This window comes from Grus americana, chromosome 20, assembly GCF_028858705.1.
Source record: "Grus americana isolate bGruAme1 chromosome 20, bGruAme1.mat, whole genome shotgun sequence".
In the NCBI taxonomy this organism is placed as follows: Eukaryota; Metazoa; Chordata; class Aves; order Gruiformes; family Gruidae; genus Grus; species Grus americana.
In genome coordinates this window covers 6,856,239-6,881,556 of record NC_072871.1, presented here as the reverse complement: position 1 = coordinate 6,881,556, position 25,318 = coordinate 6,856,239, and the positions used below count along the sequence as shown (strand labels likewise).

The window sequence follows — 25,318 nt, the reverse complement described above, 5'->3', positions numbered from 1 at the left end:
TAAAAATAAGCTTACAGGTTACATGTGCAATTTGATGACTTCCACCCACTACCCATCCCACAGGGAGGTTAGCAGAGTACTTGTGAAGAAAACATACCTCTATGCTGCCTCCTCCCATTCTAGAACTGAAATCATTGCGTACGCCTCGGAAGTCTGCCTGATCTTTCTCTCGGATGATCTCCAGTACCATTTCCCTTGCTTGCTACATGGGGAAAGAAGTTACAGTTAGCTTAAAATTATTCTGCTTGCCATCTCGGTGTTAGGGCCTCAACAGTGGCTAATGGTCAGGCTTCAGGCAAAGCAATCTCCATCTGCTTAACGGAAAAGCATTCTGATTTAGAATTTCTTTTACCATAGTCAATGGAGATCTGTTCTCGATGGCATCTTCCATGTCTGACAAAACCTGCCAAGTGTGCAAGGTGGCGGTTTCTTGTGTGCAACTGCTTCCTTCAATCTTTCAAAAAGGCCCTTTAGCTTTTAAAATATCTTTGATGGTTGGGGGTTTTTTTGTTTGTTTTTAAATTAAAGGAAGGCAAGGCCCTTTCCTACTGGATAGAACTGAAACCAATACAGTAAAGTAGCAGCTGTGGTAGCATAGCAGAGAACTAAGAGCTAGAGAGCACATACCAAGAAGGCAGGTGGGCAGTAGTGAGCTTACTGACACTCAGAAAAGTTAAGCCCAAGTCTGCAGCAATCCAGCAAGACATTTTCTGAGACAAATGAATATTCTGCCTACCTACTTGCAGCCCTCAAGGCCATTCACAAGCTTGCATGTAGCCCAGCTAGTAAAAGCCTACCTTGGAAATAAGCCAACAGTAGTCACCATTAAAAAAAAGCCTACATGTCAAACCCAAAGCCTTTGTTTCTATATATTAACAATCAAGCTTTTGACATATTGGTTCTATTTCCAAGTTTGAGGGACACTGGTGAATCCGACTCCTTTCACATTGTTACATATTTTCCATGCCCCTGTGGTATTTTTTACAGAAGGAAACAACTCAAGACGTTTCAGAGATGCCAAAACAGAAATAAGGGCAATGAAGAGATTTCACAGGTATTTGAGAGAGTTAAACACTGTTGCAGCATCCAGAGAATCCCACCAAACCCAAGGATTCATCAAGCTCCTTAACTGCTTTCTAAGCGTGCTCAACTTTTTTTAAGTGCCTCAAAGATCTTCCAGCCTATGCACTCTCCGTGATTGCTTGGCATGATTTATGGCACGGAAGATGTGACAACAGCAAACCTTGCAGGGCAGAAGAAACCATCTGGGAAGTAGCAGCACTTAAAGTACAATTTGGTTAAAAGTAGCAAGACTGCCATTAAACTCCTTTTTGCATATCTATACCTCCACAATAAGTATAAGAAATTTCAAAAAAAACCCAACCCCACAGAACAAAAAACCCAAACCCCCAAAACCCCCAAACAAACCAGAACTAAAGCAAAACCAACCCCAAAACATTTAAATCTAATAGCCCACTTGCAATAAGAAGTTTGAAAAATACAACCCAAACATACTATCTCTGAGCGACATCAACTGTTGCAGCAATTTATGATTAGGGAGATCCTATGAAACAGAACTATTTTTATTAGAGACAGGAATGCTAAGCTAGATTTAAGTACTTAGCAAGGTACGAAAAGCACTTGCTGAGAGTGGAACATGCCACAACTAAACTTTGTAATTCTTTAATTCAAGCATTCCCATCATGCTGCAGTCTTCCAGTCTCCGGCTGATCACGGGTTTTTGCTTTGAACCGCAGGTATAAAGGTATCTGTAGAACCCTGACACAAGGAGACTGAGGTACCAATATTAGCAAACCCCTTGGTTTCAGGAGTTGTCATAGGATTTATTTATTTTAATTACCTGCGTCAATTGGCTGTCTGAGATAGTTTTGTGGAAGGTTCACTTTCTCAAATGAGTGATTAAGTTAGTCACTAATAACCCATTTGCTCAAGTAACACGTAGCTATGATTTCTGCTTTACGGACTGGAAAGTGTTTCAAAGTGACTTTCTCCAAACCCTCCTACTCAGCTTTTCTCCTACCCATGTCTAGTATCTATGTGGAATGAGAGCTCCTAGGTTACACTGTAAACAAGCCAACACTTGCTAGTCTGGTGTTTTAACTTGCTCTTCTCAAACTTCATCAACCTTACAGAACAAACAAAACCAGCAAGGATCATTGCTTTTACAGCTGGATTTGGCTCCATTAGATGCTCATAAATATGCTAAAGTTTAAATTTCTCCTCCAGTTCTCTGGGGCAAATGCTTACTTTTATTACATACCTGTACTTTAAATGCATCTCCAGTAATACGGAGAGGTTTATCTGCTCCAGTAGGCAACGGGCCATCTTGGATCATTATCATTTTCACACCTGTTCGCTCCTGAAGAAAAAGCACAGAGCACTTTGCTAAGCAGAGTCCCTAAAACAAGGGACTATATTTTGGTTACTAAACATTACGAAGTCAAATCAGCAGCTTTACAGAATGTTACTTTAGCTCTTCACGGGTACTTACAGCACAAATTCAGTAATAGTCCTAGAGTGTAAAGGACTGCCAGAAAGTGTGCTACTCCTGAAGTTCTCAAATACCTGAAACCCTTGCAAAAACAGAACCCCTGTACCTCAACAACTGATTTTTCAGCCCTTTCCAAAATCTGTAGCTGTCTGCATATAATAGTTATTAAGTGACCAGCCTTAAAACTATTGGATGACAGGCGGCCTAATCAGGGCACTCAAAAACTACATTTTTGACCTAGGTGCTTTTCTGAAACACTCTATTCTTTTAAAAAACTTGTACCAGATGGAGGAGTAAAGAATGTCTAGGAAAACATAGATTTATACATAACACAATGCTTTTAATTAGAAAGGGGTGGGATGAGAAAAAAAGGAAGACACGCCAGCTTTATCACAGATCAGCAACAAGAGAAGCACAGCACTCTACAACAGTATGGCTGGCATTAAAAACTATTGCAGCAGCAGACTAGAGATAGCCTTTTCTCGGCTACAAGGATCCCCTCCTAAACAGCACGCACCAAGTGTTATCTAAAGCACATGAGTTTCTTTCACAGTTCTGACAAAACTCCACTACATGCGTAGCTGGGGCCAAACCGATTTCTTTTTTAACACAAGATTGGATTTGAGTCCAGCTCTCCGAAGGCAGAAGAGTAGTCCCTGCTGTAGAAGGTTAGAGCGTTTAAGGCTCTCCATTTCAGCACGCTCTTGTCGATCTAGAGAAGCTGCAGTAGGGAAGAGAGCCCTAAAGTAAATGCATCTTGCGCACCTGCAACTGTTTTATTGTTTCACCTCCTTTGCCGATGACTAGACCCACTTTGGATGCCGGGATCAAAATCTCCTGAATCGTACTGTTGCCATCAACATCGTTGTGAAAACCAGGTCCGTTCCGACAGCGATCTACAATCTGCCCCAGTAGCCGTTTTGCTTGTCTTTGGAAAAGAATCGAGGGAAACAACCATTAGACAACATTGTTCCATGTGACCAAGAGACCAGGAACCATCGAAATGGGAAGCGATCGGGGAGAGGAGAAGAAGTGAAAAGATGGAGGAAACCACAGTTAGCACAATGTTTGCTGCTTCTTTTTTTTTTAAATTCTTTGATGTATATTTTCCCCTATCATGATTACTTATAAGCAGTTTGATTTTTGAAAGGGGAAGAGAGAAGGAAGAGCAACAGCATGCTCTGACCTCTTTGAAAGTTAAGGATAACAGTTCAGCTATAGGATTTGGGGTGCTTATTTTGAATGAAGATGCTCTAGGTTCTAAACTTTTTCAACATATATACAATATTCAGTAAAACTCAAGCTCTGTTCTCCTCCTTGGTCAAGACAAAAACCACACACTGCTCTGATACTAACAAAGCACATTGGTTAACCACTCTCTGATCAGTCACAGGCAACTGCCTTACTCTCCTCTGCCTGCTCTTACCAGCAGCACCAGAAAACTGTTCTAACACAGCCTCTGCTCTAAGCAGTAGGTGCTGAAGCTACACCGCGAAGTGAGGCAAGGATACTGCAGCAGCAACCAGTGAAAGACTCTACTCCTGGTGAGAAGAGACACACAAAGAAGCATACGGGATATTAAAGATCCCTTCTCTAAAATCTTTAGCGTGTCAGAGGTAACTGACAGGGTTTCCCTTTGTCTTGAACGCTTCTAGTACCAACACATCCCTTTCCTGCCCTTTTCCCACAACCCTTCTCAAAGTAGGTAGAAGAAAGTCACCAGTTCCCTACTGAAACTAATGCAGCGTCTTCCCCTCTCTCCACTTCATACAAAGCCATATCAGGGACCCTAGGAGGACTGTCTTCTCTCTGGTGATTTGAGGAAACAGTACAAAGTCATCCCTTGGGAGCAGACATTCACCCAGGACAGCTCAGGGGCGGTGATCTGAGGCTGCACACAGATCAGAGCACTGCTTTCTTGCAAAACAAGGCAAAAGGTGGAATTTCTGGAAGCCTGCTTCAAATATCCTGGAAGCGTCTTAAGAGGTTTCATTCATCTACATATTTTGCATAAAGTTCTTTTAGTGACAATATAGAGACTACAACAGTTAATACGCAACGTATTTCAGATGAGAAAGGGTCATTTGGAAATTAACCCTATTAGTTTCCCACTGGATACAACTAATGGAAACACTCCTCACGAAATCCTTCACAAAGAAGTCTGACTTCTAGATTGGTTTCCTTACTTTTCTTTTTCTACAAGTAGCCTGAAAAAAATAGTTCAAACCACCAACTTGACAAGAATTTCAGCACAAAAATAAATTAAATTTCACCTAATTCAATGTCCTCTACACCTTGTTCTGCTTCACAAATTGAGTATTCTCACTTTTTAAAATTTTATTTATATTTTATTTAAAGATAGCCTTGGACATGACTACATTTAACTGCTTATTTCAGAACCATGAAGTCTTAACTGTACCTCTCCCCCATTTTCCCCCAACTACATCTCAACAGGCATCCCAGATTTTTAATATTTTGCTCTTGTTCTGAAATACCCTTTGCTAAAGGGGGAAAAACACTTCAATATCAGCAAGAATACATTGCCTGCCCTATAATGTGAGCTTGCCAATTATATTTATTCTGGCTCACTGCTTGCAGTATTATGGTAGAATGAGGAGATTTAAGTACCCTTAGATCTCTTAGGAATGGAAGAATGATGAGTGTCTTCTCTTTAGAGAGAGAGTCTTTGTGCCCATGTATTTTCACTATCAAATGCAACTCAAAGATTTCCAGATGGATTTTAAAAAACCCACCTACCCAAAGGCTGGGGAGAGAAAGAGCAGCTCCATATGTTAAGTGTGTTCCTGTAAGCCTGAGGATCCTGGATCCAGTTCCAGCAGGAGGTCCTCAACTGGTTTGTGAGAGTCTCAAACTCAGCTCCTGGGAAGGGGGAGGGAGGAAACACTGTCCCTAAAGTTTCTATAGGTCTAAAGAGTAGAAACCCCTGCTGGCTGGCCACGTGTCTCTACCATGCAGGGATCAGAATTCAAGACTTTGGTTCAGTTCTTTGCTTCTTGTTGGCAGCGATGCAGAGGCAAGCACACCCATGGGACTCATGCTGCTCTGCAACAACACCAACACCTCCAGATTATTCTGGAGTGGCACCAACAGGCTTTGGAGGCCTCATGCAGCCCTTCTTCAGCTGGAGGGATGGTCACATCAATAGGAGTAGGGAAGCGAAGGGAAGAAGAGAAATGCCCTTCAACAGCTTAGCTCAGTATCCTGGAAAGCTGCAGTTAGAAAACTGCATCCTAGGTGCCCTAAGAGCAACCTTACCCTGCGGAGGGGAATTCCATGGAAATTTCTGCAGAGGGATCAAACTGCAACTGGAAAAAAAGCCTCTGAGGTGCACAGTTTAAAGCATCAGACCAAGAGGTTCTATGCTCCAGAGACCCTCAAGTTTCTCTAGGCCAACATTTGCTGGTGTGGCTAACCAAGTAGCACCACTGACAGAGCACAGCATTAGGGAGAAGAGAGAGGAGGAGAAAGGAGAGAAATGAAATCAGAACTCACTCAATGCTCTCTGGCGTCCCAGTGAGTATACAGGGCCTCTCAGGCATCCCACCACTGTCTACAAAGGAAACAAGAAGGAAACTTTTAATACGTGGAATTTAAAAAGTGGCAGCTGTTTCAGTAACTATCAAGCACTAATGGAAGCGCCACCTCCCCTGCACACAGAGCACTTGAATGAATTCAAAGACATCCAGGGTCAACATATTTTAAATGATTTGCTGGATGTCTGCATTCTTTTAAAGCCTTCCCCACCAATTAAAGGGAAGGGTAAGAACTTAGATTACATTCATCAATGGTTTCCTGTACAGCACTGTAGTACACTCTTCCCCAAAGCAAACAGGCACTAGCACAGAACAAACTGGATGATCCCATTTGTTCGGTGAGAGGCGAGTTGTACCAAGAGCTGCTGTCACCCTCCTGAAAGGTCTTCTGCCAGGAGTTGGAACTGACCAAACTAATCAGAGACAAACAGCGTGAGCTGAGCAAAGTGGTATCACCAGGAGAAAACTCAACAGCTACAATTTCGGGTCTAAGTACAACATGGATTGTCCATTTGCACTGTACCCATCTGCTGGTTGAAGGCGGTTCCTTAATTGTTTCATTCCCCAAACCACCTGACAAACCTGTTTTCTATGCTAGTCAAGAGGTCAGTCCCACAACAGCTCTCCCATGCATGTTAGCTTAGTATATCAGCTGTTAACAGCGGTAACACGTCATGAGCATGGCAAGGCACCTGATCTAATGGACACAACATCCTTCAACATTAAAGCCTGTACACCCACCATACAAGGAGGCTCTTACCTGAAGCAATTTGAATCTTGCAGCCAGACTCTGCCTGAATCCGTGAGATCTGTTCACCTCCCCTGCCAATTACTGAAATGAGTTCAAAAAGCATCAGAACACACCATTTTTCTGAGTAACTGCAGAGCACCTTCCCCTTTTTACTCCGCTGCAGCTATCTATAAAGGAACAGTTTGACTCCAGGATTGCAGAAGAGGCATCCACAGCATGACCAAATTTACCATAGTAGAAAAACATTAAGATACTGCTGAAAGTTATTCTATTTGCTGGGAAAACCCCCCCACCACCACCAAAAAAACCCAAAACAACAAAGCCTGTCTTGCACTGGAATGGAAATACATAGTATGCAAGCAATAAGGCACTAGTTCGAGTGCTGCTAAAACAGTATCTCTTGTTCAGCCTGAACCAATAAACCAGTTATTTGGGGTACTAAAAAAGGCAAGCACTTTTGCTACTATTTCTTTAAAATTCGTATTTTACTACCTCTTTTCAAAGGACATGTTATTTGCCTGGTCTGCACTCAGACCAAACTGCTACATACTGAAATGCTCTGTCAAACCTGAAGTGAAAACAAATACCCCTCTCCCTTAACTCTTTGCATCGGCACATTGTTAGTTCACAACAAGACATACTGGGGAGAGACTATGTGCCAATCACCATTCATATCCTTCCCAGACTGCAAAAAAGAGCAAAACTGTGAAGTCAAACAGGTATGCCTGGCTCAAGATGCTCCCACAGAAGCATCTCTCAGCTGTGGGTTTGCCATCCTCCTGCATCTGTCTGCCCCTGAACCAGGATTAGATTTAACAAACAGATGATGCATCAACAAAGCATGCAGCCCCCCCCCAAACTACAGCATCCCTCCGACATCCCCCTGCATGCATGGTACCAGGACTGATAAATGAAGAGATCTGGCAGGAGAAGAGTAAGCGTTTCCTTTGCGGGAATTTGAGTTACAGTTTTATAATATCTTTAGAGTTGGAACAAAACTTCACACACTAAGGGGTAATTATAATGGCCTGCTATTTTCCTTTTTACTCTCCATATATCAAATTGGAAGAGATATGCAGAGATCTAGCAGTGGAAGAGTCTATGCAATCACTGTAGTAACACATCAGCAGGAGGTGCCATTGAAAGGAAGACTAACAATCATCAAGAGGAAGAGAGAAATTAGGATCAAGCTTCAAAGAGAACAGTATGAGGAATGCAAATCTAGGAAAAATTCTCATCTGAGCAATGCATGCTGGATGTGTTTCCCTGTAACAAATGTATAAGAGATTTAAAACTCTAACTTGCCTTGAGACAAGTCTTATTTTAACATTTAAATGTTCTTTTCCTCCCTTAACCCTCATAGTTTTGCATACTCAAAGGAAGTAAAACGTTTCAGTGAGGGGAAACAAATTCACTTTTGACTTGTTTATGTACCATGCTGGTGGGAACTTAAAGGAGAGAATCGCTAAAACTCTCAGTAACTTGTACCACAGAGTCTTGCTCTTATTACTGGCACACTAAGCTTTTCCATGCAGTTTGCACCTGGATTTTAAACACAGATCATCTGGTCCCCATGAAGACAGCAATAGACAAGGCTTATCAGAGGCTAATAAACACAAAAACTTGTGAGCATATCAGAATAAACAGCATTCCTGCACAAAAAAAAACCACATCAAGAAACATCAAAAGCATCCAAGGTACTTACTAAATCCAACCATTTTATCAGGCACTTTGAATTCTTCTGTTATTACAGCCCTTAAAAAAAGGAAGAAAAAAAATCAAACAGTCATTACGAAGAACAATTTGGAAGACAACTATGTCCCTGCCGTGGAAACCACGCACAGCATAAGGCTTTTGCACACACAAGTAAACACTACATCAGAGTCAAAACAATTTGTTTTGGAAGGCACCTCTCATGGTCACCTCATTTCTCCTATGCTGGATACATTTCCAGTTTACTATCCACTATCTTCAATGCAGCTGACAGAAGAACCTCTCTGTCATTCTTGGTCCAGGCACATTTAACAGAATAACAGCAAAGTTTCCTTAATATTTAGCCTAAACCTTCCAAGCCACAGTTTCTGCTTACTACTTTTGGATATGCTCTTGCCAAGAGACACTAACCAAAGCCAATCCTGATATGAATGCCTCTTTTTTGCCCGTCTGTCCTTATCATTCTTTTCCTTGGAATTTATAAAAGCTGTCTTCAATTATCTTTTGAAGTCTTATTATCTCAAGACTTCCATATCTATTGCTCTTTGGACTTTTCCAATGTGTCTCTGCCTCAAAACATAGCACCCAAAGCAATTTCCTAAGACCTGACCATAGTCAAGTGGAAAGGAATTACTTTGTATGTTTTTTTTGCTTAGCCATTTCTATCTCACAGAAAATACAACACAATGAATATGGAATTTGCAAACTCCATATATTTAGATATGCATTATATACAATTGTTCAGCAATCGCAAAAGCAATGAAACACCTGCATAATAAGTTCAATGCAGGCTTTGTGGTGAGGTATATTAAAACCTTCCCATTATTTGCTTTAGATCAGCTAGGGAAGGTATAAAATACACATCAGACTTCACCAGCTAACCTGCAGATAAAGTACTCTCCACTGTCCTGAGGCTCACCAGCAGAGATTCAAAACCAAACAGTGTCATCCATACCTGCAACAGAACGGACTCATCTGCTACAGGGAGGTTCAGAAATACAGTGTTTTAACCTGGAATAAACCCAGCCTGTTACCAGAATGTCCTATCCTGCATCATTTGTTAACCACCCTGTGTTGGAGGAACAGTTGCAGATAGACAAAGAAGCCAACAGAACAGAAAACCAACCACCAAAACCAGAAAGAAACCAATTCAGGCTTTTCAGCCTGATTGATTCCCTGCATGAACATCACTCCTGGCAGAAGAGAGGTGGCAGGTAGCAGCAGAGGAGACAACATTGCCCACCCTTCTCTGTGCTGCCCTAGCTGTGCATTAGCTTAGCTTCAACCTAACCATTGAAATATGTCTTCATGCATATTGGTTGTCCTTTCTGCTCAGGCCCCCAACAAACAGCTGGTTATGATGGAAGTGCACTACTATTAGCCTGAACGTGAACCCAGGTTTAGAAATGTTCTCCCCTTCCTACTCAACAGAAGACAGACAACTCCTTAAGACCAGGATTCAAGAAAAACAGAATTTTACTTTTGTATTAGAAGCTAAGACATGCTCCATGAAAACTCATACTTGCTTCAGTCTCCCAAAGCCATCTTTGACAAAGGAGTCATCTCAGGTCATATTACACCAACAAAACTAAAAAATATTAATAATAAAAAATAATCTACCTGCCCATTTAATACTTCCAACTTTTGTTAAAATGCCAGAGCTTTTTTTTTACTTTTTCCTTCTTTCCCCCACGGCCAGGGCAAGGGAAGGGAGAGGAGAGAGAATTTATTCTTCTTGGCCCTGCAGATTTACAGGAACCAAATTCAAGTTTCACATCAACTCTTCTTTCTTCATCACAACAAACAACCTTAAAGGGTTAGCAGAAACCCCAGCCTGGAGAAAACCCAAGCTGACAGTTTCTCCACATTCTCAACCTCTGACTTCCTAACACTACTACAGATGGTGGATCAATAAACAATTAGAATTGATCAATAAATAATAAAACATAACCCACTGCTTACCTTTGATGTACCAGGGCCCCTAACTGGTTACCTACTGTGGCAGAGAGAGAAAAAAGGAAAAAAATCAAAGCATTAGCACGGATAAACTAACTTCATCCCTATAGAAAAAGAGTTCTTACCATTTCATCAAAAAAGAAAGAAAAGCAAAACAGTAATTTAGGTTCAGTGGCTGAAATGAATGCGTTATGCAGTACAAAACAGGAGGGGATTTCTTGATCAACACACACCATAACCCAGTGTCCAGCTGAACACAGGATAGGGAATTGATCTGTGTCTCCCCATGCTGAGAGTCATGGGAGAAAATCCTGCCTGCCCAAATCCAAATCCCTGCAACTAACCCCCCCTTCCCAAATTAAGCCCAAAGTAGTTAAAAAAAAAAAAAAAAAAAGAAGGAAAAAAGGGAGAGGGAGGGAAGGGAGAGAAGAGACATTTCAAACAGACTGCTATGTATTAAAAAAACAAAAATAAAAGCTGAGCAGACTCAGATTTAGTCTAGGCAAAAAGCATTGAAGATCGCTTGCACATACTTCTCTCTGTGTCTCTTATCTGTGCTCCATGGAGCCCACTTACACGGAGACCTGTTAAAGGAATAGGTCTGTTAAGTAACCTTGTGGCACCCAAACAGTATTCTCTTTAAAAAATGAAAACAAAACCACACCATGTTTTACTGAATACACACATTCCAGGCATATCTGTGATGTTAGCTGGTGGTCCATTTATGATCAGCGGTTATCTTCCCAGCTGACAACCCTCAAACAGATTTCGCGCCCCCTCCCCCCCCCCCCCCCCCCAACAGATTAGATCTTTCTTCCAAATGTTAATGGAGAAAATATCATTAGACCAACTCATGCAAAGTGGGAACACATGCCCTGCTGGGCTTCCTACTGGACTTCGCCTGCAGCAAACCAGCTAAAAACCAGACCATTTGGTCCTAACAACCAGTTGAAAGATTATATTGCATGCCTGGAGGGCACAAGCAGCGAAACAAATGAAACCGGCCAATATGTGAGCTGTGATAATAAAGATGCTGTTTCAAACTACCTTGCAGCAACCTGCACATTCTTTGACCTGAAATAAATTGGCAATCAGCTGGCAGGGTGAGAAAGCGGATGCATCCCACACTCTCTAAATCTGGTAGAAAAACGCATAAAGTTTGCGGCCAAACACTTTATTCAAATAAAATAGACAAGGAGAGTCAATACTGTATTTCTGCTGCGTGTCAATACCTTCATAATAGTTCAGGACCAAAATATTGACAGCATATATATTTTATTACTCTCCCCAGCTCAGTGATAAGACAACTGCTGCGTTATTGACTCCGTTAGATTTGTCTTTGCATATTCTCACCCTGAATATAAAAAGCTCTGATTTGATAACTATCAATACTGCAGTTGAAAAAGTTGGGTGATGTAATGGGGAATATTTGCTCTAGCTGATAAGCTACTACCACAGAGCTGAGCAAATATGACCAAATTCAGAATCTCCCCATCTTGCCGCAAACTGTGCTCCGAATATTTTTACTATACGCAATAGGTTTGGTGGCTATTGCCATAGTATGGGATCGCCCTTGCCACGGACCAGGCCACTCGTTATCCCAAGATGCCAGAAAGAGTGGTCTTAACATTACAAGGCTGTATTTAAATATCCACTTCACATCTCAATTCACCATCACAGCTCTCATAGCAGTCTGTTCCACTGCAGCCGCTGCCCACAAATTATGAGACAGAAACACATCCTATAATCAACTCCTGAAGTTCACTCAAGGAACGGAAGAGCCTTCATTTTGTAACACAATCCTACACTTGAAAAAGACAACTTCTTAGGGGAAAACTGTACAAGCACAAGAAGTTAAATCAGTCAGGGAAATAATGCTTTAGATGTACATAACAATGTCTCCAACCCATTCCAAGCACTGCACACAGTAAGCCATTCACCATCCCAGGCAGACAGGTATCAGCCTTACTGTATATTTATTGCATAAGTTACTTAAAAAAAAAATTAAGCCACAATAACTTATGTGCAAAATCATTCCTTCCACATTTCACAGACAACCTCTTCAAGAGCTGAGATGGAAGGCAGATGGAGAGAACTGGCAGTGATTTACTTGAAGTCGGTTATGATTTTTCTCTGGTTTTGGGTGGGGAAAGAAACAACGTGGCTCCCGGTTCCAACAACCCAAAGGTCCGTTCTGTCTCCAACATGCCCATTTTGCTCTGAGAGACACGGACTAATAGAGAAGAAGGGCTGGAGCAGACCATGCTCCCTGCAGTACTGAAAGCTGATGTTCTGTTCCACCATCTCCCTCTTCGCACCAGGGCGGGGGCTGAACTCTGACAAACCACGTACATATTTCCCCTTTTACATCTATTCGGTACAATTTAACTGTAAATGCAGTCATTTTACTGCAAATAAGGAAAAATACTGAATAAAATCAGCACAATTTCCTATTAATGGCACCTGCTGGTTGATAACTCTTCACTCTGCTTTAGGCTTCACCTTAACTGAATTCTACCTAACAGACACTCAAAAGAAATGCAGATTTTTTTCCACCCCATAAAACAGAGCAGTGCCTCCCACTAAATTAATGTGCATGATGGGAATATAGAATCTCGTCAAGAATATCTTCATGGCTAGAATAAAATCAGAACGACGCATCTCTCCGAGAGCAGTGGAACCAGGTTGCACTTCATACTTTTGAACCAAAATGGGATCATCATGAATTTTAGAAAGCTACAAGGAAGACATTAGTTACCCTAATTCATCATCAAATATTATCAGGTTTTTCTTTAATTAAATGGTCAAAGCCTAATAATGTTCGCATCCGCCTTCACTGCAAATCTTTATAGGCTTTTTTCCCCTCCCTTAAACTGCATTGCTTAAAAAAAATGGTGATCTGTAAAGTTGCAATTTTGAAGAACACTAAACCTTCTGCCAAGAGATCTGCACTTTTGCCCTGGTCTTATTGCCGCTACAGACCTGTAAAGGATCATCCCTACTAACTTTCAGCAGCAGTAAGACAGGGAAAAGATTTTCTTCTGCCCATTGCTATTTTTCATTGAAAAAATGTTGGAGCAAAAGAATAAAGTATTCTGTACAACAGGATCTACTACAATCAAGTTTAACTACACCAAAACAGGCCATCTTCATATCTGGATGCACCACAGAAGTTTGGGGAAGACACAGGGTGGAGAGAGGGGGGTGTGAGGCTTCTCCAAGATCTGTCATCTTTGTTTCCTCAGACTCAAAGGGTGTCCCAGCCTTCAGCAGCAACACTGCTGCTTAACCCTACGTGTATCACTGGAAACGTCTTCAAAGCAGTCCAAATCAGGGCAAACAAAGGCTAACGTTTCCAGCAGACTAGATCCCTTCTTCCTTTGAAGAAAAGGAGGCTGTTTCTTAAAGGATTATTTCACATTAAACAAACTTATTAAATTGTGCTGGTAATTAGAGGGACCCATTAATTAGAACGGAGGCCAGGAGGAGCTGTTGGCCATTAACAGGAGGGCTGGGATCTATCGTCAGCAGTGAGCAACAACCAAGATGCCACTAGGTCTCTCCGCAGCTCAGAGCTAACCCCATCTCTAGTGCTCACCTTCCCTGAGAAACATTAACCGCTGCAAGTGGCCATATAAATGCTGACTATGACTTCCTGCAAGCAGTACAAATAAACCTGGTCTCCTCCCTGCACTGTAGCTATTTGCAGGATTACTTTAAAGTTGTTTCCAGAAAGAGGAAATAACGAAGCCAGGGAAAAGAGAAATAATCAAGCTCCATCTAATACCAATCGGCCAGATCACCAGGGCCTATCCTAGCAGCACTTCATTTCAGATGAAGATTATGTTACGGGAAGTGCAAAAGGCACTCACACGTTCTGGTTCCTAATACTATGACAAATCTATTTTTCCTGGAAATGCTCTAAAAGCAGCTGAATTTGTTTTGACCAGGGCACTGTCACCCTGTCTTAAGACCACTTCCTAAGCTGACATCAATCAGCCATGCCAGCAGCTGTTTACAGAAATGGACAGGCAGAATTAGATTTTCCTGAAAGACATGCACTTCTCCTGTCACCTTAAATACCTCCTCTGGACCCAATTTTTTCAGGTGTATTAGGAACAGAAGTAATTTTCTAACAGCCACACGAGGCTAAGGAAGCAGGAAGAACTGCACTCAGCCGTGACCACGCAGTGTACAGAGGTAAACAATCAAAAGATTTACCACCAGATTTGTTTCCAAGCTATCCAGAGCAGCACAATGTATCCAAACCCCCGCAGTATAAAATTTCTAGAGCATGCGTAACAATATAAATAATCACTTCTTGACAACAATGTCTCCAAACTGTGGTTCACAGACAAGCAGAAAACTGAGAAAAGTGTGGGCATGCAATCCCGACGCTCCTTGTTTGCAGCTAACAGAGAACTAAGAGATCATCCAAATGGGAAATGTTTTCCTAATTTTAGTGTCCTATTAAAAGCAACTGCCATCTTCCAGATGCTTAAAGCTAAAGCTGCATTATAGACTTTTAATGCTACAGCAGCAAGAGCAGGTAGCCTAAGATTGACTAAGGTGTGGATCATATCACAAAGAAATACAGAGCAAGAAGCACTCACAGCTTCCGGAGTTCCTTAGCCAGAACTGCAGTTCTGGGCTTGCAGTTAAAGAGCAATGCAGGGTGATTACACGGTTAGGTGGGGAACTCGTCACACAATTGTCTTGCAGTACAGGGCTTACTAATGCCATTAGAAATAAAACCCAAGGTAACCAAAGCTGAAAGTAGTGATATAACACTTGCTCCTACCCTGACAATTCCTGTTTCCTTGTGAAATTCCAGCCCTTTAAAACACTACTGCCATCATTTCTCTTCTCTAAGATCTCACAGATCAGATTTTTGGGGAGTTGGACAAAGTTATAAAACCTACAGATGTATATGAACAACCCAAGGGCAAACACAACATTGGAGCTACTTTAGACAAGGCCCAGTGTTGAACTACAAGGGTGAGCAAACACCTGTGGGTCTTTACATCAGCAGAACAACTGCCAAGACAGGAGTCAGGAGTACAGCCACTTTGGAAGACTCTTCCAGGCATGATACCTCCTCCACGGAGTTACCTATCACAACACAAGAAACCAGCAGTAACATAGATTTATAGCCCAGACTGCAACTGTGTGTCAACACAAACAAGGCTCAGCAAGTAATAGGGCTCACCAGTAAAAGTTTAAGTACAAAGTCTAACTTGTGCTGTCATTAAGCACTACGACCATTTCACATGTTAAAAGCTCATAAAAAACATTTTGTCAAGAGGTCAGATTTCTCAGTTCAGCCTGATCAATAAAAGAAATAGGCAGGACTAATGTTATGAATGACTAGTTCCTAGAAGGCTACTTTTATTCTTTGTCACTTACAGCCACTTATCTAAGCTATTCAGACACAGCTCAAAGTTGTTCAGCATTCTTCAATGCTGAACAGCCTGCTTGACAGCCGAGCACCTTCCCATACAGAAACCAACACATACCAGTAATACCGGGCCTCTGCCTTCTCATAGGCATAGCGATGCTCCAGTCCAAGACAGAAGGCGCAGGGGCTCACCCAGATAAACCCAGTCTTCCCTAAAACACCAAACCAAAGGAGCAGCAACCTCTTGCTCAAATAGAGCCAAGACCAGAAAACAAAGTGGGTTGTGGCATGTGTTCAGAAAACAGTAATGGTAACAAGCCAGAGGCTCCACATGAAAGAAACTTCTCCCTGTGCTGCAGCACGTTTTTTTTCAGAATGAGAAGCAGACGTGCAGTATTTTCAGCCTTTGTATCAGACAGAAAAAAATATTTTCAAAATGAAGTGCTAGGCAGCAGCTTTGCTTATCTCCTCAGTACTCCTGAACAGATCTGTGGGGGAGAGAATCACCCTGCAGGGCTACCTGTGTCAGTAAAATACTAGAGGAAAAACAAAAAGGAAGACATAGCCATGTTTTTTTTTTTTTCTAACCAACTATAGGAAAAGGCAAGCTCTTTGCATCTATGCAGCAGCAGATAATACTGTTTTAAACACTTAACAGTGCAGATCATTAGATTTGTAAAAAGGAAAACACCTGTTCCAACATTTTTGTTGTTCCTGCCAAAGATAAGAAACTAATATATTATTTTAAGATTATAACACTTCATGCAACATTAACTCATTACAGTTACCATCCAGTAAATTACTCTTTGGCTGTGGCCTATGTTAAATGCTTCAGAGATTTAAGAATTCTCAAATAATAATTATGAAAAAAGCTAAGCCTAATACAGAAAGTTCCCTTCCAACTTGCATCAACTTATATCAATACCTTTTCTCCTTAAAATTCACGTACAAAGCATTCGGAACTCTTGACAGCGACTCAACTACTGTGCTGTGACCACAGCTACACATGGGAGGGAACACATGTAATACTCTCCCTAAACATTGCCTGCCCTCAGAAAATAAGGGTCGTCAGGGAAGAACAGCTTTACTATATACATCTGGTACTCTATACAAGGGCTCCAACACAGTTCCAATAAGCACATGCTCCTCCCTCCACCAACTACCACAGAATAAAATTTAAATTACAGCATTTGTTTGGTAATTCCCCAAGTTCATGAACTAAGAAAGAATTGCTTCACATTAATAATACTAATGCCTAGGAGCCCTGTGCTATCTAGATAAGGCTTAACAGCACATGGAATCTTGTATAAAATTTCTATACACAAAAAGATGCATTGATTTCTGTCCTTAAAGCAGACAACTGCCTCCACAGATGAATTTCAGGAGCTGCATCCACAAGATTGACTAATCATAGCCAGCTTACCTCCATCATCCAGGGGCCGTTTCTGCACTCCATAACCGTAGACTGATGGGTCCACAAGTGTTGTAGAATTATTCAAGTGAGGAATATCTCCAATTTTAGCAGCAATCTATAAAACCAGGGGATAAAAGCATGATTAGGATACCAGAAGTTTCAGCCACCACAGCAAAACCCTTTCCTCCAGTAAGGCATTTACCCCAGTCCAATCTTCTCTCAGCTACTTACTATATAGGTAGCTGTATATCAATTCCAAGACAGCAGTGCTTCATTTGTAAAGTAAACAATTTTCTGCTTGCTTTTAATATTTGTTTAGTTAAGATTGCATTTACCCAGTTCCTCTTCCTGATCGTAAGAAGGTATTTACTCCCTGGAACATTATATTCAGGTTTGTTCACTCTATGGACAGCTGACAAGGTAAATCTTGCAAAAAGAGCTCAAACTAGCTAACCAACTGTGTCCTGGAGGACCCGCCGCCACCATAGCCATGTAGGAGGACATATGCTTCCTCCTACATCCGTGCATATCCAGATAGATAGAAATGCATACTTGCACATTAGCGGGGGGAGTGGAGGGAGAAGAATGTGAAAATACACAGCATAAGGACAAGTTTGGGAATTCCTTGTCAAAGTAAACACTCTGTGTTTACTGTACGAAGAATAAGGCAGTGGGCAAACTATTAGCCCAGAATTAATTTCAATTTCCAGCAGCAGTCAATACAGCAGGAACACCACTAACACTGCCTGTGTCTCTGCTTCCCCCCCCTTACAGAGGGGTAACAGCCATTCCCTGCCAAGCCGGGGTGCAAGGAGGATATTTACAGGAAAGAGAAGACAGCCAGGTATCACAGGTAAGCAAGCAAAGCAGGTGAGAAAGACACCTAACCACCACTTAATATAAGTGAGAAGTTAAGCTCATCTCTAATGATGTTTGGGAGACACCTATACAGATGGATGCTGACAGAGCGAGCTCTTTCACCTGCTCTCCAAGCTAACTGATGTAAACCCACTCTAGAAACATACAGGTGCATTACTTCAGTGCTGCACCTGAGTTAATCCCCACTTCAGGGACATGCAAGCTGCAGTCTCACAGCACCCCTTGCCTACATAAAGTACTTGGCTATAATAAGCAAGTGCAGAACAAAGTAGTTACAGAACAGATATAAAAGATGGTGTATTCTACAGTGCTTGCTTCCTTTTCCAGCAAAAAGAAAATCATTGAATAGGATCTTTACTAGGAGTCTGATCTCACTCTATTGTAACTGGGATTTCACCAGAAAATAAGCAACAGGAACAGATGAAAGAGCATTTTACACAGATATGTTTTAAATGAAGGCAAGGGCAAATGACAAAGATAACTAAAGGTGTTTCTAAAATTTTAGTTTTACTGCAACAGAAAGACATCTACAGTAACTCTGGTTGTTGACAGTATTGGCTGCTGCAGTGGAATAAACTGCCCGAGATTCAGAACCACAGGGTACTGAAAAAAAAAAAAGCCATTTGAAATAATCTTGAAAGATTGAGGGCACTGCTTTTAGAAAGAGAATAGAAAACATTCTCTTCAATGCCTTGTATGAAAAGGGGTCCAAGTTTTGACCATTTTCTTCTCATAGTCCATTCCTTCTCATCCTCTTTTAGAAAGTCAACAAGTTTGTTGTGTCAGAAATGCCAGGAGCTAGAGACTAAAGTTTTCCTGCAGGACTAGCACAGTGATCACATAATGAAGCTTTGATGACAAGCACCTTGTACATCAACATCTTCAAGAACTAGTAAGCCCACAGAAATCTGATTCTGAAAGCATTAACACAGACTATCCCTTCTCCACTCCATAGTAGGGAGTGCCAGGTGATGCCTTGCTTTTTTGTTGAAAACTGTACTGCATCCATGGTTCCAGCCCTGTGCCTACGTGCTTTCCCCTTACCTTTGGGATGCAGAGGACTTTAATGAAGGTACAAAGAGCATAGATGTTTTCTGACTACTTCAATAGTGAAAAATACATTAAAAAATATATTTTGTAACAATCTATTAACAGCTTTCACATAATAACTTAGAAAGGTATGCCAAAAGAAACAGTGTCAGGTATAACTTATCCTGGCATGTTTTGGAACATTTGATTTTAACATGCCCCTTATGAACTCTCTTTCTGTCAGTAGTTATTTACTTGAAAAAATTTGTAAGTTGTGGAAACTGCTAGCTGATAGTTTGGAGGTGAAATCACATACCACGCACTCAAAGGTAAGAAAAAATAGTCTGGATAGCAGAAGCTGACCTACAAAAGGAAGCTAGCACGAAGCACAAAGGTGTGCATGAACAGATCACCGTCCGCTCCCAAAGCCAGAAAGCTTTGCAAACCCCTACTCAAGGCTGGCACACAATTATCACCCTGGCACAGAACCCTCCAACTAAAGGGCAAAATAAGAGAGTCAAAGCGATTTTTACATTATCAGCTTTTGGGATATTTTCCTCTTTTTTTTTTTTTCCTTCTCCTTTATTTAAACTTGCACCCTTATCTCTAAAGCCTCCAGCCGCCACCGGATTACACACAGACAACACACCAACTCACAACAGCAGGAAAAAAGACCCTGCAAAATTAGGAGTTGAGCTTTTAAAGTAGATGTAGCAGCTAAAATACATTTTAACTTCTTCTGTTCAACTTAAAATGGGAACCTCATTTTTTACTACAGGTTCAGCAGGGAGATAAGCACAAAAGTTAGAACATAGCAAAAGTAAGCAGACCTAGCCCTTATCTGACTAAATGACCTTGAGTAACATACTGCTAGCCACTGCTTTTGTCCCGCTCTATGTCAGTCGTCTTTTTTTTTTTCCCTAAACCCAACACATCCATTTTACTAAGCTCTGAAATACAATGGAAAAAGCATCACTATCACAGAACTGCTTCTGCACCCAATCTCCCCAAAACAAAGCTCTCCAATAAAGACTTTAAAGGACACAGCACAAACCTGAGCTACAAATTGCAATGGTAAAGCCAAGAAAAACAAACAAATTAGCCCACAAAGTTGTGCGAGGGATACATGTTTTCCTACACCTTGCACTTCTGTCCTCCTATACCTTTAACACCCTTTAACAATGGTGCAATACCAAAATGCTTCTAAATATGAAGTTTCTTTGCTAGGCACTCAAGTGCCAATGTCTGCAGAATTCAGCTTTCAAGAGAAAGAGCCTAGCTTCTAGGAAGAATCTCACCATGCTACCCTGCAAAAAAATAGCCACCAATAAAATTGCCAATTCTAGGTATTAGCAAGATATAAAACAATAAGGTGCTGTCATCTGACCCTTCAGACAATTCTAGTGCTTCTGCTACTCTTCCTAGTCATCGAGCAGAATATTAGAGTTTGCGTGACAGCCATTTCTCCAGAGCTCTGCAGGAAGCAGTGAAACCATCCACAACCATTTAAGTTTCATGTCACAGGTGGTTTTCCTAAATACTAGAGTAACTGCAAAGCCCTAAATCTATTTGATTATGATCTGAAAAAGTACTCTGCAGGGGGATAAGGAAACCTAAGTCTTAAGACCCCTCCATCCCCACAGAAATTAGAAGTTAGAGCCTGATAACAGAAAGGGATTTTAAACACACAGCCTGTTGACTCTCAGTAAGTCTCAGGATATTCATCTCAGGATATTCATCCACTTCCAAGGTACCCAAGATGGCACACTACAGACTTACCAAGCCACAGCCTTTCCTTTTCATAGCATTCCCAGAAATTTGGATTCAGACAGTACATATAGCAGGTCACAAGAATAGCAGCACGTGTATGAAGAGGGAAGAAGTGCCGCAAACGTGTGTTGTACTGAAAATGAGACTGCCGGGGAGAACAGGAGAGGGTAAGAACCGAGCAAGACGCGGTCTTGTCAATAAAAAGACTCAAGGACAGTCTGATAGAAATCCATTTTTGTCCAAAGTACAGGCAGCTCTGCTTATTTTCTGATCCCATTACTCAAAAGAGGAGCAAACATCCTTTCTCTCCCCCCACCCCAAAATGCCACAGAAGAAAACCCACCCTGCCCAGGAACAGCCGCTTCAATGGACAGATCAGTCACCACCTACGACCCATAGACTAACCCACTCACTTGAGGCATGGTGCAGAAGATGCAGGACAGACCATCTCAAAGCCCCACCATTCACCTGAAAATTTTTGATACATCTCAAATATTTAAGAGTCCACAAAAAAATCCGAGCAAGTCCAGCACAAACATTGAAAGCACTGTGCAAGTCATTTCTTTCACAGGTATTCCAGATTTCTTACTCTTACATAATCTTGCATCCCAGTGACTTTAAGGAAAGTGATTGATGAGGAAAGTCTTCCCTGTCCTAAATTATTTAGTTATTAATAACTAAGCACTGTATTCCACAGCCCGATTTTAGTGTTATGGCTCTCATGAGAACTGAATTTAGTAAATTTGATTACTAGTCTTAAGTGTAAGATTAAACTCAGAGTTGAAATGTCAAGCCAGGGATGTCATATCAACCCACAATGCAAGAACTATGACTGATTTTTTTTTTCTGTTTCCTCATCCCCTTACAGCAAAAGCAATACTCAGAAAAGGCTATGGCATTGGCTAGAAACAGAACAAAAGCTGACATCGATGTACCAGATCAGTACAGTTCAGGCAAATACAACATTAAACACACTCGGTGAAAGCTCTGCCATCACCTCCAGAGAAGCGTGAGGTGTCACTGCCTTTACATCCCACCTGATTCTCAGCCAGGAAGTTCCATCATATATTGCTTGGGTGATGAAGTAAGTATCCATCCACTGAGCAATTAAGACCATCTTCATTCACATTTGGTAACAAGTCACCAGTGACAATTTAGTCCTGCCCTTCTGTACAGGAGAAGACTACCTACTCCCTTACAAAGCTTCTTCGGAACTCGATTAAATCAAATACTTTTATGGGGGGGGGGCAGGGGGGGGGCGGGGAATATTTTAGCACTTGCCAACAATTCCTTTCATCCCACAAATACTAACGGAGAAAAAAAAAATCACATTCAACAGGCAGCATACAACTCACTGCAGAAAAATGTAGGCCACTGCGCTCCCACGAACACGTGCAGAGCACACATTTCTCAACACGCTTGTTTCCAGCATGAAAGATAGCAGGAAGGCTGCTATGCTGCAGTGCCTGACCTGAAGTTGGCAGCTTGGAAGATTTTGAAATCTTCCAGTTCAGACTAACTTAAGCTGTAGGCTCGTGGAAACCAAATACATTCAGCAACATCAGAGTAAGTGAACATAGCTAGGTACAGAATTATTTAATATTCCATCTCCTTCATGTGTAGGTTAGGGAGCCTCACAGATTCACCCTACAAACATGATGACAGCAACCACACAACGCTGATCCAGACTGCTTTTCTGTTAGCGCTATGTTTTAGCCTAACACCGTCTGAAGCATCCCGCTTTCACATTTAACCTGTTACAGACCAGATGAGTGGTACACACCGCAGCACATTCAACATACTCCTAAAATAGTTTCAACAAGCTGCAACTAACCAGCAAATAACTATTTTCTTCTATATAAACAGGTTATTCAAAGATTATTCAACTCTTAGCAGGCAATAATATTATCAGATATTCAAGGAGATGTTTTTGCAATGAGAGGCATTCGGGAACAGACGACCAGGTCAAGACAAACACAGCCGTGACACCTCTCAATTTAACTGCATCACGTAGATAACCCTGGGCTACCAGCAAAGCCTTCAGACATCACATACCACCAAGGTCACAGCGTTTTGTTAGCCACTGAAAAAAGTGATGCGTGGCCTCATCCAGGAGGCAGCTAACACGTAACTTGCCTACTGCAATACTTCTGCTGAGAAAGAAATCAACGACCGAAGAGCAGGCTAGCCCGTGATCTCCTCTGGGAAGGTGCAGGGTGTTTGTCTAGAACAGCGAGCACCTCTGTACTGGCCGCTGAAGACCGCAGAGAACGCAGATTTGCTGCCGTACTGATTCAAGAGTGAGCCACGAGTGACGGTAAGCGACTTAAGTTCCATGAGAGCGATTGCTTGAAAGGTCTTAGGGTCCAGCTTAGTTTCTTCAGAAGTTTCTCAGGGAAAATGAGAAAAGCAAGTCTGGGCAACAGAAGGAGATTTCTCCCACCTGGCCTGTAACACTGGAAAGAATAAAGTCAGGGTCTTCAAGTGCCAGTTGGGCTGCGGTCCTGGTACTCAGCTGTATAATGTCTTGTTAAGGCATAGATACTAAATGCGAGTAAAGCGCAACCTGTTCAGAGATGGACTAAACACTTGCGACAGACGTGGAACAAGAGATGTGATGAACAGTCACAAAATCTGCACTGTGAGCAGCGGCTTCTTGTTTCTGGATCCACTTTCCACAAACCGAGAAGCATACAAACACTTGGAATATCCTGTACTGAAGACAAGGGTGTTGGTTTCTGCAGGTCTGGGCGCTTTTACTGAAAGTTTCCATTTTAGTGCTGTGTAAGCTCAGAGATTCCTTTGGGGAGCACTTCACTCCCCCCTCCCTCTCTCTCTCCCAGGAGGGAATGCAAAGCTCCCCGTCTGCCAGGGTTTCTATTGATTAAGCCTAACACGCAATTAAGGCCTCGTTTAAAAAACGAATTAACATTAAGCTCACACCCACCCACTGCAAAGCACAAGACGACAGCTTCCCAGACGAGAGATCCCGCAGGCTGCAGACCGCCGCCTTCCCCGCAGAGCAGCGTTTTTGCCGTGTCACAAGCCCCGGCCGCGACCCGCGCTGGAGGGGTCTGTCAGAGAGCCCCGCCGCCCCCCCCCGGGCCTGCCTCTCTCCCCGGAGCGGCCGCCCCCCGCAGGGGACAACCCCCGGGGCCGCTGAGAGAAGCCGCCGGCCCCGGCCTCCCGACGGAGGGGCGGCGGGGCCGCGGCCCTACCCCTCACTGCGGCTCCGCGCTCCGCCTCAGCCCCGCGGCCTAGCGGCGCCCCGCGGCCTCCTCCCGCCCCCGACCCGCCAGCCGGCGCCTACCTGCCGGACCCGGTGCAGAGCGTCGACGAACCCCTCGGGCTTGATCCCCACGGGCGCTGCGCTCTGCCCCTGCGCCAGCTCCGCCATGACACGCGCCCCGCGCCCGCCCGCCGCCGCCGCCGCGCCGTCCCGCCGCTCCGCCCGGGGACCCGCACCCGGAAAGGGAAAGAGCCCCCCGCTTCCGCCGGAAGTGGGCCGAGGGGCGGGGGCGCCGTGGCGGGGCGGGGCCGGGGGGGGCTCGCGCTGCGCGTCACGGCCGCTCACGTGCCGGAGGGGAGGGGGCGCAGGGCGGGGCCAGCCCTTGCCCCGCCCCCACGGGACACCCCACCCCTCCCCCGCCACCGGGCGCCCACGGGTGAAGGGCGGGGGGGCGGCCCGGGAGCCCCACTGCCCGCGGGGGGACGGGGGGGCGAGGCCAGGAGCCACCTGCCGGGCCGGGTCGGGCCGGTCCCTGGCCGGGCTTTGCCAGCCCCCGCCGTCCCTGCCTGTGCCCCCCCGCCAGCCCCTGCCTGTGCCCCCCTGCCTGCACCTCCCCTGCCAGCCCCTGCCTGCACCTCCCCTGCCCGCACCTCCCCTGCCAGCCCCTGCCTGCACCTCCCCTGCCTGCACCTCCCCTGCCAGCCCCTGCCAGCCCCCAGGCCGTGCTATCCCCTCCGTCCCCGCTGTGGTGGTGGCCGCGGAGGTGTCCCACCAGCAGCCACCATTTCACCCCCTCCATGGAAACGCACCATTCCCCCGCACCCGTTTCCCGCCTATTTTCGTGCGGGTATTTGAGGACCGTGTTTCCGACCACGCCGCCGTGGGCCAGACGCTGCCGTGGTGGCAGAGCAGCAGGAGGCTCCGGGATGATGCAAGGACCAGTTAGTCAAGGATTAATGCAAAGAACATGCAAAGCTTATTCCTCGAGCGGGGCGCTGCTGCATGGCCCCTGCCCGGCCCTTGCCGTCCGGGACGTCTGGGCGATGGCGGTGCTTTTGGGGGTGTCCCACGAGGGCTGCCACCCAACCTGCTGCCCGCGCACAGACCCTCGCA

At 43.6% G+C, this 25,318-nt stretch overlaps 1 protein-coding gene across 3 annotated transcripts in view; it reads right to left on the bottom strand.

Moving 5' to 3' along the window:
• FUBP3 (far upstream element binding protein 3) overlaps positions 1-24,459 on the bottom strand; it is a 40,767-nt gene extending 16,308 nt beyond the window's left edge. For 2 of the 3 annotated variants that reach the window (XM_054848628.1, XM_054848631.1), the window contains exons 1-10: positions 24,287-24,459; positions 17,308-17,413; positions 11,020-11,070; positions 10,493-10,526; positions 8,523-8,572; positions 6,827-6,898; positions 6,026-6,083; positions 3,278-3,440; positions 2,282-2,380; positions 98-202 (exon numbers count right to left, since the gene is read on the bottom strand). In XM_054848628.1, coding sequence (XP_054704603.1) covers positions 98-202; positions 2,282-2,380; positions 3,278-3,440; positions 6,026-6,083; positions 6,827-6,898; positions 8,523-8,572; positions 10,493-10,526; positions 11,020-11,070; positions 17,308-17,413; positions 24,287-24,373 — 825 coding nt within the window. In that variant the 5' untranslated portion in view covers positions 24,374-24,459. The remainder of the gene's footprint in view (positions 1-97; positions 203-2,281; positions 2,381-3,277; positions 3,441-6,025; positions 6,084-6,826; positions 6,899-8,522; positions 8,573-10,492; positions 10,527-11,019; positions 11,071-17,307; positions 17,414-24,286) is intronic. The other variant, XM_054848630.1, reaches the window with a different exon arrangement.
• Between the last annotated feature and the right edge of the window lie 859 nt (positions 24,460-25,318).